Source organism: Astatotilapia calliptera, chromosome 13, assembly GCF_900246225.1.
Source record: "Astatotilapia calliptera chromosome 13, fAstCal1.2, whole genome shotgun sequence".
NCBI lineage: Eukaryota > Metazoa > Chordata > Actinopteri > Cichliformes > Cichlidae > Astatotilapia > Astatotilapia calliptera.
Genome location: NC_039314.1, coordinates 20,277,908 through 20,292,967, shown reverse-complemented (window position 1 = coordinate 20,292,967; position 15,060 = coordinate 20,277,908). Strand labels below are relative to the sequence as shown.

Below are 15,060 nucleotides of genomic sequence, written 5' to 3'. Positions count from 1 at the left end.
AATGTAAATGAAGTCTACAAATTCTGCCAAGAAGAGTGGTCACATATCCAGAATTATTCCAGAGGCTGGTTGACATGGAGTTAGAAATCAGTATAATAGGTCAATTTGAAAGTTTACACCACTTAAAATAAGATGATGATTACAAAGGAACAGTTCATTCCCATGACCCTAAGGCCCAAGGCTGCCCAAATGTTACAAAATCCTCACACAAGCACCTTAAAACATGCTAATTATAAGGCCACAGCATTGTCATATTCACACATTGCTTTTTGTATAAAACAAACAAGATGTTCTCTGGATCTTCTCTCGTGTTTGGACTTTGTACTCCTGTATGATTGTTTCTATTTTTTCCGTACCTCTTCAGATCAATAAGGAGTGTGTGCGAGGCCTCTGGGCAGGACAGCAGCAGGAGTTGATATTTTTAAGGAACCGAAACCCGGAGCGAGGCAGCATCCAAAACTCAAAGCAAGCACTGAGGAACATGGTCAACTCTTCTTGTGACCAGCCACTCGGCTACCCCATGTGCGTGCCAAATTATTACACAGAAAAATCTTAATTTGCTTCAATAGAAGTATTTAGCCCACTCACATAGACGTTTTCTCTGTTTAACTTTCTTTCTTTTTGTGTTTTTTAGGTACGTGTCACCTCTGACAACTTCATACGCAGGAACACACGGTACACTACGCGGCATTGGAGGAGGGGCTTTAAGCCTGGATGCCATTCGTTCCTGGCTCTGCTCTAAATGGCTGCGGTCAGTACATTTTGTCCCACTTAAGTAGAAAGTGCAGTTTATTATTCTTTTTTCATCCTTGCCTTCCAGGCTCAGCCTTTTCCAAATCTCTTCCTGTGACTGTGCTTCAAAATTAGTTGTTTTTTTTTCACATGCTAAAGATAAACAGAAAACAGACTTTATTTAGTTCTCTCTGATGGGTAAGAAGATGATGCTGTAAGTTGAAGGTCATGGGTTCAGTCTGGTTGAACATGAGCCTCCGAGGAGTCTTGAATAACACACTCTTTATTTGGAATATTTGGAGGACAAAAACTTTCATATTTCTTCTAATCATCTAGTTGATTTCATCTCTGAAACTGGGACAAAATCATTTCAGGGGAGAAGATTTGAATCTCTGGACTAGCTAATTATCTGCTGCAAAGACCGTAGAAAGTAAGTTGTAGTAGTTTTCCGGCACACGGTGCATGCTCAGTGTGGCCCATCACATGCCCAGTGGACAGTTGCAGTTTGTGACGGTGCAATTGCTTCATGTGCATCAGTTGCAGATGTTATGGATTTTCCTCTTGATATAGTATGCATTGAAATTCACTGACAAATGCCTCTAAGTCTCAGCAGCTCTTTTTACCATCATTTTGTCTTTTGCTTTAGTTTGACCATTGTTTTGATGCACTGTTTACTTACTCGTTGTTTGAAATCGTCTCCTTATTCTGTGTTTTCAAAGACTGTATTTTTATTTGCCTTGATAACCCTTTAGTTTGCCACAGAAGCTGCCTGCCTTTCAAAGAGGTGAATAAGAACAGAGATGAGTACAAAAGTATTGTGGTTACTCCTAATAAGTATATATTCTCTGTTTTTCTCCAGGCGATTTCTAAAATGCATCATCTACTTAATAGCATTTTGTAAGTCACAAAGATTACATATCAGAAATCTGATATATATCTATATATATTTCTGAGCTGTTACAGAAGGCCTTATGTCTCCGGGACAAAAGAGGAAAAAGTTGGGATAAAGCAGTTTATGCCAGCTTCCTAATGCTCTTATTCAGCTGGTTGCATTTAGTATAAATCACTCTGGATAAGATGCAAACTGCAGTGTAATGCTCTGGCTGCCTGCTTAGTGGGAGCCTTGCCTGCTCTGTGGATTTACAGATATTGACTTGGAGGTAGTCAGTGCTGCGAAGAGGCTTCTCTGCCAACTTGATGTAGTTTTAAATACATGTACAGGGACAGTGCGAGTGCATGTTTGAGAGAAATAGACAGCTGGATTACAGAGTAAGCGGGAAGCTGACAGCTTTAACTCTCTGCTTTGCTATGCAGAAACCTCCTTCTCTTGGCTCTCTCTTCCTTCAGCCCCAGTTTCATCCTGCCTTTTGTTTCTCTCTCCATCATTTACACAATACCTTCGGTAGAGCTTATCGTACAGGCGCTGCATTAACCTCTGCAGGTCAGCTAATGGTGTGTGTCTTTGTAACTGCGCAGTTCGCCCTTAAGCTTCTTGGGGCAGAGTTTTGCTTTCAGATTAGATTAGTTTGTTAAGCCTGTTTCATCCGCCTTGACTGAAAGGTGTTGTCTTAATTCGACTAAGTAGAAAAGGAGATAAGGAGATGGATCAAGCCTCCCCAGCCAGAACACATTTAACTAATTTACGAGGAACACCACCACCACCACATATGTTAGCACAGTTACATAACATCTCTGAGTGTGTGTGTGTGTGTGTGTGTGTGTGTGGTTTAAGCAGTGCTGATAGTTAAGGCTCTGTAAATTTTTGAACGTCCCCCTTGCCTGTGTGCATCCCTTGCACTGATGTGGACATGAATAAATAAATCAGAGCTGTGTGCTTGTGTTCTGCAGGGTGCGTAAGGACAACCTGACCAGCTGTAACAGCGGCATGAATATGGAGGATGTGGACTGCGGTGCCGGTGGGTCGTCATCGTTGAGCCACAACCGCCCATCCTCTGTCACATCCAACAGCCTGAGCCAGCACAGAGCCAGGACGGCACACAGCCACAGACACCGCAACGCTGGTACAAATTCTTCTACTACAATCTCGATGTAAACCTAATAATGCTTGGGTTTTGTTTGTTTTTAATCACACGAACCAAAGTCAAGCTATGTAACTTTTCAAATCTAAGCCCCACCCTAAATGATAGTCTGTCACATTGCCTACCCTCTGACCCTGCTTTATAAAATAATATGTAGTTTTATATTATATTTGAAACAAGCAAAGGGAATATAAACCTATCAGAAAAGTGTTTACTAGCATCAAAGATGAATTACGCAATAGGGTCATTTTCCTATAGTTCTATACAATCAGACTAAATTTTCACTGGGAGAGGTTTTCCCACTGCAGGAAAGACTACTCTGTGCAATCACATGAAAAACTAAGTACACTTGCACTGCTTCCAGTAGCGTTAAGGTCGTACTGAGTAGATCCAGGTGCTGTTAATCAAATGCATTTCATTAATTGATCATCAACAAGTGTGGCTGCCTCTATGAAAGCAGATGTTTTGGCAGTTTGATGGTCTGGAGCCTTCAGGTGTGTGTTAACACAACGCCACGATCTTCGAGGAGTGAATGACGAGTGAACATCTCAGACTCTACAGGCTCCACTTACCATGTTAAATGTTAAGGTTAATGACAGTATGATTAGAAAAAGACTGGCAGCACAGCTTAAGTTTGCAAAGTTGCATCTGAACAAACCACAAGACTTCCAGAACAATGTCCTGTAGAGAGACAAGGACAAAGTGGAGATGTTTGGTCATAATCGAAACCACCATGTTTTGCAAAAACTAAACACAGCATATTAGAACGTACACCTCATAACAACTGTTAACCACGGTGGCGAAGAGGTAATGATTTTGGTGTGTTTTGTAGCCACAGCGCCTGGGAACCTTGCGGTTTTTGAGTCCATTATGAATTCTTTTGTGTGTCAAAGTACTCTGGAATCAAATATGAGGCTTTTTATCCAATAGCTATGACTTGAAAGAAATTAGGTTTTTCCACAAAACAACGATCCTAAGCACAGCAGCAAAACTCCAACAGAATGCCCGAAAAAGAAAAGAATTAAGGAAAATGGGACAAAGTCCAGACTACAACCCAACTGTGTGGGACAAAAATGAATCTCTGGAAACCTCAATAACCCGAGGCAATGTTGTAAAGAAGAGTGGGACAAAACTGTTCCACAATTATGTGAGAAACCGATAAAGTCACTCATGCAGCAGAAGGTGTTTCTACAAGCATGGGATTAACTCAGTTTTTCGCATGTAACTAATGACCAGGCTGCTTACTTATGAGGTAAAAATAAGGTCAACTTTTGAACTCTAAAGCACAATTTACACACAGTATAAAAAAAAAAACTTCAGTAAGGGTTTGAGCTGTCACTTGAGAAAGTGTCATAGTGCCATATACAAAGGAAATCAGTTTCAACTTGAGAAAAATAATTTTCGATACTCACAAAGCAGGAGATGGATATACAAAGTTGTCACTTTTTTCCAAGTGTAAAGAAGAGGATTGAAAAGTATCATCAAGAAACACAAAGAGAGCCACACAGTACAGAACAAGCCTGGCAGAGATAGGAGGCAAAAGATTTTAAATTCTCTGGAAATAAAACTACTGAGAGATGTGTGTAAAGATGCCAGAACAACTGCCAAGACATTAGTAAAGGACTTAGACCGGCTGGGAATTGTAGTCTCGATGGAGACCTGCACAGGTATGAAAATCTTGATTTCTTCAGAAGAGAAGCCTTCAAGTCATACTGAAGTACACTAAGAACAACCTGGACAAAGATCAAGCATTTTAGAAGTGCGCCCTTTGGTCAGATGAGACAAAACTAGAGGTCTTTGGCCACAGAGATGCTGCTCATGTTTGGAAAACATGTTTGGAAGGAAGAGGCGTACAATCCAACAAATAACATCCCCACAGTGAAACATGGTGGGAGTATTATGCTGTAGAGATGCTTCAGTGCATCTGGAGCTGGGACTCTCACCAACCTGGAAGGAATCGTGAAAAAAGACAATTTTCTTTGGAACAAAATCTCAACCAGTGAGCAGCAAAACTGCTCTGTGTCATCGCTTTGTCTTCCAACAACCCAAAACATGTGTTTGAGTTGAAATTTTCACTGGCTATAGTTTTAGATGGTTTTAGTTCAACTCTGAAAGTTATTTACCCAATTTACTTATGTTAACATTATAACAACTTTGATCACCACATCACTGCAATGCTTTTGCTAAACTCTTTTAAAATGAAAAATGAAAGTCTTCATTTAACATCTTGTTGTTTTTTTTATGGTGGTGTCCAAATACGTAGATGTACCAGTGTTTTTATTTTTTAAGAGACCACAGAGAGCCACATAGCTAAACTAAAATCCTGAAGTCAAATATAACGTGCTTTTTAAATTGTACATTAGGTTATTAAATCTTGCGTTTCATTACAAATGTTCACGTTTTTAATTCTACAGCCAGGAGAGAGTACCGCAGTCGATCAGTGCAGCCCCAGAGTCAGCGCCCCCCTGTCAGCAGCCAGTCTGGCCCAATCCTGGACTCGGGCTCCAATAACGGGATTGTCCAGCGTCTGTCTAACAGTCAGCTGTCCTTTAACACCTCCATAGCTTCTATATTCTCCCAGGTATACGCACACATTGTAAAAAGCTTACTTTTCTCGGTTGCAGCTGCTTTTGTGCTCCCTTACTAAGAGTGTAAAGAGGATTTTTGTCTGTCTCCAGGTCCCTCGTCTCTCAGGAGCAGGTGGCATCAGCGCGCAGCTTCAGGCAGCGCAGCATCAGCAGCGCTCCAGTCAGGTAGGAACTGTACACTCCTAATGCAGCATGCCTAAACACATGGCCGACAGATGGAAGATCTGAAAACTGAGATTCTTGATGTTCCTATAAATCACCTTAGTGTTTACTGTATGACATTATAACAGAACTGCAATATCTCCGTTCCTTGTGGTGCCAGGTCTCCTCATCTTCATCCACACTCAGCTTGCTGTTTGGGAAGCGTAGCTTCTCCAGCGGCCTGGTTATCTCCGGGTTGTCCGCTGCTGAAGGGGGCAACACCACCGATACACAGTCATCCTCCAGTGTCAACATTGCCATCGGGCCCTCACATAGGTCCAGCAGCAGAGCCACACAGGTGGGTGGGGAAAAGAGCACTGTCTGAATTCTGCACCCACTTAAGACTGTTTCCACAACACAGCTTAGACTAGGTAGGCAGCAGTTAGATGTACACATATACAGAAAAACAAGTGCACACTTTTTCCTAGTTTGACTTGCTTGTCTTGCTTTTGTAGAGGTTTTAAATACTAAGGGAAAAGTTCAACATCTTGAGGAGCTTGTTTGCAGTTTTTGCCAATAGATAAGAGACTGATATTTCTCTCACATCCAGTGTCTGTCTAAAAGCACAGCTCATTTTTATTGTTTGAGAAGATTCAATTGGATTTACAATTTTAATATTAGACAAAGAAAAATCAGAGTAAATACGACATGCAGTTTTTGAATGATGATTTCATATAGTAAAGGGAAAGAAAACCCTACCTGGCCCTGTGTGAAAAAGTAATTGATTTTTTGAGCCATTCAGAGGTGAACTTGCTGCTGCATAATCCAAATATATTTGAGATTCAAGGACAACCTGAGCAAAATTCATGGTTGTATCAATCACAGTAAATAGTCCCAGTCCTGAAGCAGCCCCATACCCTCACAGAACTGTCACCATGTTTGACTGTTGGTATCATGTTAATTTTATAAAATGTTGTTGGTTTTATTCCAGACGTAATGGGACTCAAACCTTCCAAAAAACTACATTTTTTGTCGCGTCTGTCCACAGAATAGTTTCTCTTTTTAAGGATGTTTTAGGGCAAATGTGAGATGAGCCTTTTTGGTCAGCTGTGGTTTTGTCCTTGGACGTTTTCCAAGGCCAGTCTCTTGCTTTTTTGTTGAATCACAAACACTGACCTTAACTGTAGTAAGTGAGGCCTGGAGTTCTTTAGATGTTGGTCTGAGTTTTTTTGTGAACTTCTAGAATAGAATATAGAATAATTATGGTAGGCCGGCCACTCCTGGGAATGTTCACCATTGTTCCATGTTTTCACCATTTGTGGAAAATGGTTCTGTGGTTTGCTGAAGTCCCAAAGCCTTAGAAATGCTATTCTAAGCTTTTCAGATTTATAGATGTCAATGACTTTGTTTCTCATCTATAGTTGAGTTTCTTTAGATCGTGGCATGATTTGTTACTTTTTGAGACTTTTTAATCTACATCACTTTGTCAGACACGTTCTATTTAAGTGATTTGTTAAAAATTCAGCAGGTCTGGCAGTAATCGGGCCTGGGTGTTGCTAGTGAAATGGAACTCAGCTTCCACTCAAGGGGGTAATTTTTAAAAATGGTTGATTGATAATGAAATCATTATTTAAAAATTGCATTTTGTATGACTTTGTCTAATAGTAAAATTAGTTTGATGGTCTGAAACAACAGTGTGAAAATATGCACAAAACTAATGCATCAGGAAGGGGGGCGGCGTATATTTATTCACAGTCCCGTATTCTGCTTTTCCTTATTTTCTGCCATGTATTCACTGTTATTCAGGTGGATGCTCATATTAAAGATAACCAGGGTTTCAAATAAGGATGTCAGTGGATTTACAAGGAGTCTCTGTGAGCCAAATGTTCAGGCTTCAGGCTGCTCTAAACCTACCGATCAATCTGTGGAAGCCTGTTTCAGCAGCTGGAAAAACAATTGCTTTAAGATTCAGAAGTCAACATTTCAGGTTATTATCTCCAAATTTAGACTTGCCAACTGAAACTTCAGAGAAAAGAATTTTAAATTTAAGTTATTAAGTCTAAATTTTAACATAACCCCAAATTTTGTGCATGGCAAAAAATGTTTGTGTGGGGGTTTTTTTTTCCAGTGGAGAGAGTCCCATATTTTTACTGTTTGAAGTTTTGAAAAAAGTTGAAGAAGTGAGACTCATTTCGGTTGTTTTGTACTCCTGGAGCCCAAATTGTGAAGTCAAGAATTAAAATAGAGGAAAAAAACAAAGTGAAAATCAGATTTTTACTCTCATGCATCATTTGACACTTTTGAGTGGTACGATCAGAGTTGCCGTCTGATATTCTTGTTGTGTTCGAACATGCTAGTTGCTTTATACAAACAGCGAATGCTCTCCTGTGCCTGAAACCGGCCTCCTCTCTCTTCCTTTCTTCCTCAGTGGACATCAGAGCCATATGAGAGTATAGACGCGAGCAATTCCAACGCTGCAGTCACGGTGAAAGACGACACACAGTTAAGCGAGCAGGGCTGCAGCCAGGGATTAGACAAGACCCAGGAGGATTCAACATCTGCCTCAACAGTTCCAGACCCAACTGATCAAAAGACTGTCTGAGAGAGAAAACACATCTGTGACAGTGCCCATACTCATGCCCACATACAGACAGGACTGTATGAAGAGTTATACACACATAAATAAAGAAAATTGTATGAGAGAGCACCCATGCACACAAACCTGCCTCCTCTGTCCTCAGCATGTGGTCTCACCCTGTTGTCTGAATGTAAAGTCTGAAAACACAGTCTTTGATGCAGAGGATAAAAATAAAGACATTTTTAAACGACGTGGCCTCTTTCTGTGGTTAACAGGTCTCATTTAAATCTGGGTGTCAGAAGGAAATATTTATTTTTGGAAGTATAGTTTATCAAAATGCCACAGGTTAATTATATAGTCTTACTCAGAGATGCCAAAACTCCCCCGTGTATTAGGTTGTTTAAACATTTTACTTTAAATGATCATGAATTGTTTCAAAAAAGCAACTACATTATGTCTGAGTCCAACATGTGATTACTAGCCTTTTGGCCTTTAGTCAGATGATCTCCCCGAAAACTCTGTTAAACACTATTTGACTTCATGCGTAATCCATTTAAAAAATAATGTATGCCTCGTTTTGAGCGGGGTATGGATTTGAAACCTGAAAAGGACTTTCCAGTTCTCAGCTGAATGGTTGGTTTGTAAGTTAAGAGTAGCCTGCAAAGAAACATAACACAACATAGGATTAAACAGCCTTTAAATCTGAATAAAAGACTTATTTGGCCATTTTTATTTATTAAGGTTTTAAAATGTACAGCACCATGTAAAAGTGCTGACCAGCAGGTTCTCCAAGCTTTCTGGAGGTCTTTCTTTGGTCATTGGCTGCTTTTTCACTGTTTTTCAGTTCTGTTCGTTTACCTGATCATTTTCAGATGAATGTTTTTTTTTTTGCTGCACCACCTAATACTGACCTATGAGTCATTCAAGCACAAAAAAGTAATCTACTTCAAGAGCTGAATCAGTGACATCTTAGCAAAGAACTAATTTTAATTTCTGTGTAGCCACTTTGTTACCAGCAACCACTGCAAAAGCATGTAATTTGTTCCCATTTCTTTTGTTGAATACATTTTTTTTAATTATGGTCAATTTTATGGACATAATTTGGTACTTTTGAACCAACAAGGTGATTGACTAAGAGCTATTCGCTGAAAAGCCTCTGCAGGGTGTGCAGCGTGTCCTTGAAAGAAATTGAGGAAGCTGTCCAAGTGGGGGATAAAAGAAGAAGTATCAGACCTAAAAAGAAAAAAAAATGCAAGAAAATGACCAGTATCTGAAAGCAGTGTCCTTAAGCAAAATACAAGCAATCTAGCAAAGACTAGGCAGAGGATCTGAGAGGTGAATCTGGCCTTTTAGCTGATTCATCTGGCTTAAAATCATACCTGGACAGAAAAAACACAGTGGAACATTATCAGTCATAGATTGGTCTCCTCAGAACCCAGACCTCAACATTATTGAAGCAATTTGCAATAATTTTTACAGAGGATGTAACAAAAGGTAGCCAACATCCAAAGAAAAGCTTTGAATGTTCTTCAAGAGGCCTTAAGAACTATTCCTGAAGACCACTTGAAGAAATTACGAGACAGATGACCTGAGAGAGTTCACGCTATGTTAAACAATAAAAGTAGTCAAACCCATTATAGACTTTCAAACTCATTAGGATTGCACAAACTGTGTTTTTGCCTTATATCGTGCATTTCCATATACGTTGCATGTTTCAACAAACCGCTTCACCCATTTCCCCAGAAAAATATAAAGAAATAAGTGGTGGCCTAAAACTTTTGCACAATTTCCTATGTGGACAGATTGCAGTCTGGATTTTAAAATGGTTCCTTTTTTCCTGATTGATCCTGGAAAACTATTTGTATTGTTGTACCAGACAAGTGAAAACTGGCCAGCTTCAGGTATAAAGATGAAGGAACAGGCTTAAAAATCTACAAAAGGGAGTTCATCCATGAATCCCTACACAAAATTGGCTGTACACCTGCTTGATAGTTACTTAAGATATTTAACTCTGGATTAAAATGATAAATTGATGAAATAAGAGACTGAATTTAGTCCTTGCCACCCCGTAAATGCCCCACCTCTCTCCCTCCTACAGCTGAGTCGGGAAACCACACCCTGCTGCCATAATTAATAAAAGGGAAATTACAATAAAAATGAATAGACTTGCCGCTCACTTCATCATGTACCCTGATCCTACCATCCAAATGTCACAGCAGAAATCAAGGCACAGACCAGGGAACGTTTATCCAATCTTCTATTGTCCAGTTTTGATAACTCAATCGTAGCCTCAGATCACTCGTCAGCGGTGCCCACTGCGGACTTCTGCTGCAACCCATCTGCTTGAAGGTTCAACGAGATGCTTTTCTGCATACCTTGGTTGGAAGGAGAGTCTATTTGAGTTACAGCCGCCTTCCTATCATCACCCTGACCTCTGGCATCAAGGACTTTTGGTCCACACAAATGCTGCTCACTGGATATTTCTTTTGTTTCAGACCTTGTCTCTCACACAATCAATTTGGAGTCCCTTAAATCAGAGTCTTCATTTCCCACACCTTCAAAGAAAAACACAGTCACATTTGGCAAAAATCTATTAAGTATTTATTGTAAGTTGTTACATTTAGATTTCTTTCTCTAGCAGCACGATTTAAATTACAGATATTCAAGGGCAGTTACCATAAGTTGGAGTTTTCTTTTAATGCAAGATGTCATTGTGTAAACAAAGACAGAGACAGAACCGTAGATCAAAGTGTACCAAGACTGAGCACCGTGTAAACATGATGCTTAAAGGCTGATGAACAACATTTTTTTGTGTCTTTTCAGATTAAAAAGAAAAACAATGACAGAAAAACTTCTGACTGGAATAAATTAACAGCAACAGTAAAGATAAAATTAAAATAATAGCAAGCTTCTTTTGTGAGTGAGTTGTACAATTTTACTGGGAGCTGACCTGGTTGCTTGCAGTCCACATCAGTCACATCTCAAAAGGTTCAGTGCCCGTTATATTATGGTTTTGTTGGTTACATGTTGGGTAGCTGGGTTACATGTGAATGATTCAGAAGTGACACAAACCCACAACAGCAACATGAAAAGAAAGCTCATGAAATGCGTTTCATCAGGATCTTTTTATATTCCAACAATTCTTTTCACCCCGTTCCACTAAAGTGGAAGGTAGATTATTATTTTGGCACATTTCATCCACCACAGAGACATACTCATTCTGTACTTAGTTGGACATTTGCAGTTCGAGTTTCCCTCTTTTTATTTATTTAATTGAATTCCACAAAGCTCTATATTTTTTTAGGCTGTTTATTCGTAAAGAAACTGTGTGACGTTCAGCAAATAGGCTTATTTTCTTTTCTTGATGAGAGTAAAACAGGGACTGCAAGAATGAAACTGGAGCCTGCTGCTATTACAAAAAAAAGAAAAAAATGGTTTTATGTGAGGTTTATTTCTAGCTTATGGTTCAGTCACTCTAGAGGAAAAATTAACATGGCAAAAATAAAACTAAACCAATGGTCCCCTGGTGAATACACTGAATATTTTGCAATTGGTTGGAGACTGATTGCAAGTGGTTGCAGCACCCACTTTCAAGTATGAGGCAATTTCACAGGTTGCCTATTGGGGAGCGGCCTCTCATCCACCAGGCAACCCATTTCACCTGCAGAAAACATGGCATAAAGCAAGACGCGAGGGCATTGAAAATAAAGAAATACCAGCAGTCAACTCAGGCTGACTAGAGTCACTCTGGTTTGCAAATAAATTGGCATCTAATTTATAAATACACGCAGACTGTACCAAAACGGCACACGGTTGCAATAATCTTGGTCATGCCTCAGTCTCCAACCCCGTTTTTCCCTAGTGTGACTGCAGCATTAATAACCTCAGGTCAGGCTTGCAGTTTCTTCCCATCTTCCCAAATAAATCTCACCAAAAAAAGTACACAAGTATATATCATCCGTTTTCCTTTTGACACTCCTCCCTGCAATTTTCTTTAAACCTAGTTTGTTTGTTTTTAAACTGGATGCAAATATTTTGTCTGTCTTGTTCCATCATGCAAAAAAAATGCCAGTACAAGCATGACTGAATCTCTCTCACAAAGTCTAAACTCCCTAATACTTTTTAATTTTCTCTCTTTCTTGGACTACAGATTTAAATCACTGTGTGCCACAAGACTTGAGTCCCTCCAGTGCTATTTTACAACATGAGGTTGGGTTTAAACTAGAAGATATAAAAGTCTTTACATGCTACAGTTAAGAACTGACAATCAGTTTCCTCTGATAAATTTCAAAGTCATACATACAAGCAGTCATCTTGAAGACTGGAGACAGTGAGATGCTTTCTATTGTCTTAAGACTTCACCCTTAAACTGGCTACTATTCTCATCTCTGCATTTCAATTCTGAAAAGGGAGGTCACATCTGTTTAGTGCGGCAGGATGAGGCTCCAAATTTAATATACATCTCACCCCAGACCACCTTCTGGACCATTAGTGACCACAAAGATTAAATTTCACCTGTCAAAATAAAGCAATCAGGATCTCGCTCAAGAGACATGTCAAGCAACCAGTGAAAAACAGCGAAAAGTTGAGCCTGACTCTGGATTAAAAAGCACTGTCCTGGTAAATCTCTCTTCAAATCATGCATGTGGAAATAACTGACCATATCTGTTACTACAAAGATGTTCATTTAATCATTCGGGTAATTCATGAGACACTCAAAACAAGAATTAAGTACCCATAACCATCAATATTATAGTCAAACATACTAGAAGAAAAATATGAACCTCTCAAAAGAGTTTCTCATATTTTTAATTGTCTGCATACTGCAGTACTTGAATACATACTCATACAGTATCGTTTATAGCAAATAACTGAATTATTTCATTTATTTAGCACAAAGCATGCTGAATAGAAAAAAATGTCACTTTTCTAATCGCCTAAAGTGACGGTAAAATTCTTTTTTTCATTTTCACCTGCAGATAATTTCTCGATGACCGTGATCTATCTACAAAGGCATGACATAAAGCAAGAGGCTTAGGCATCTAAATCAATAAAGAGAGAAGTGATTGCCTAAAACTGTTGAGAACCAACTTCGAGCAGTACCCGCACGGACAAAATCTCTTTCCGAGAGTAGCACAAACACCTCCAGAAGAGGTACAAAACAGACAATATGAGGGAGGAATTAAACATCAGTGCAATTTTTTGCTGTAAAATTGGCCCGTCTCTCCACTAACGGCTAATAACAGAGTTTTATATGTGATGTCACAAAGAGAGAAAGCGTAAGCCTGACAGGGGGAGAGTGAGACAGACAAGAAAACAAGATCTTGAGGTCTGTTGTGAAGCATAAAGAGGCACCAAATCCAACTGAGGGAACACACAAAACCGACATCAATTAATAAACCTTTCTTTAGCCATGATGCACTGTGGAAAGAAGGAAAACAAACACACACACACACACACACACACACACACCATCAACCATCCTACTGTCACTTCCATTTCAGTTAAGGAGCTAAATTTTCCTGACAAAAAAAAAAAAAAAGTTAAAAAATAATTTAGATCTGAATCAAACCTCAACTGAACATTAAAAGTGGCTCATTAGAGCTGAATAAATGGTCCCGTAAGTAACTTATAACTGACTAGTCTATCGTTTTGCCTTAGTGGAGTGTTTAACAAACACAAAGCCCACTTCTGCTCCACATCGATGCTACTGTATAAACACAGTGATAGTCTGACTGGATGTGGCTACAAAAAGAACAGTAAGTTGAAGAATAGAAAAATAAGTTGCTGTTGCCACAGTGTTGCCACTCATTTCATCATATAATTCACAACATTCGTGGAGAGTCTACTGACAAACAACAAAGATAATCACAATAAAATATGGAATACTTCATGGTGAGCGGGGTTTATTTGAATGGTTAGAGTGAATTACTGCGACTTGCGTGTGGACAGTGCACACTTCAAAGGCAGATACTGTCATTGACTCGGCTAGCTTGTTTCCATGTTTGCGCCAGCTCCAAAGCCCTTATAAAGTGAGACTATGTAACTTTTGAATGAGTCAATAACACGGTCTCACTCTTAGAGATAAAACAATTATATTCATAAGCAGTAAAACAAACTCTTTCCACTCAGTATACTCAAAGTTTGGATGTAACTAAGACTCCTGTCACACAGGCGTAGAGACCAGTTGGAGACCACTTGGCAACCATCAGTCACAGTGGAAAAAGGAGCAGTTTCAAACCAGGTGTGAGAGGATTCTGGATGTTGCTTGCCATCTCTGAAACTGATAGCAAAGTAGTATACGATGAGTAGATTGCTACAGTTGCCCTAAGTTTGCGTGACACTGACTTGTCTGCGTTTGCCGACTACTCGCCAAGAGGTTTTAAAACTGTAAAGAGTGCAACGCCTTCAAAGTAAAAGCTGCACCTTTTGAAACGTGTTGCTTCAGCCATAGATCGTATACAACACAGATGTAGCTCCTGTATGTCTTGAAAGACATACAGGCCAGCAACTGCTCACCAATTGATCAGAGTTTTTTTTTCTACAGCGATCAGTTTGCCAAGCGTTCACCGAGCAGTCTTTAGGCCTGACATTACTGAGTGTGTTTGCTAACTCTATGACTTGTGCTACTTCTAAACAACATTTTGTTTTAACCCTGAAGTTGTAGTAGGCAGAAATATGGATTTTTTTTTAAAAAAAAAAAAGAAAAAAGAAAAAGAAAGGGGGGGGGGTTGACAAAACAATTACAGAATAAAAAAAGAAAAAAGAAAAATCATCCCTCCTCCTGCCACTCTCCCCTCTCTCTTTCAAGCCCCACTAACAGGTCGAGCATAGGAATATGGTTGTATGTCACTCCCCTTCTGGTTTCACATTCCCCAACGTTAAGTCTCTGGCTTAGCCCATTGTACCACCTTATCCGCTGTTCTTCATCCTCGTCTTGTACTACTCACCCAATCTGGTCAGAAGTGGGAGAAGTTTGCCT

The 15,060-nt window shown here is 39.6% G+C and overlaps 1 protein-coding gene across 1 annotated transcript in view; it reads left to right on the top strand.

Moving 5' to 3' along the window:
• The window catches only part of pcnx2 (pecanex 2), a 38,744-nt gene extending 30,416 nt beyond the window's left edge, over positions 1–8,328 (top strand). Inside the window, exons 34-40 of the mRNA XM_026189609.1 lie at positions 365–522; positions 635–751; positions 2,581–2,753; positions 5,186–5,352; positions 5,450–5,524; positions 5,682–5,858; positions 7,929–8,328. Coding sequence (XP_026045394.1) covers positions 365–522; positions 635–751; positions 2,581–2,753; positions 5,186–5,352; positions 5,450–5,524; positions 5,682–5,858; positions 7,929–8,102 — 1,041 coding nt within the window. The 3' untranslated portion in view covers positions 8,103–8,328. The remainder of the gene's footprint in view (positions 1–364; positions 523–634; positions 752–2,580; positions 2,754–5,185; positions 5,353–5,449; positions 5,525–5,681; positions 5,859–7,928) is intronic.
• The last annotated feature ends 6,732 nt before the right edge of the window (positions 8,329–15,060 follow it).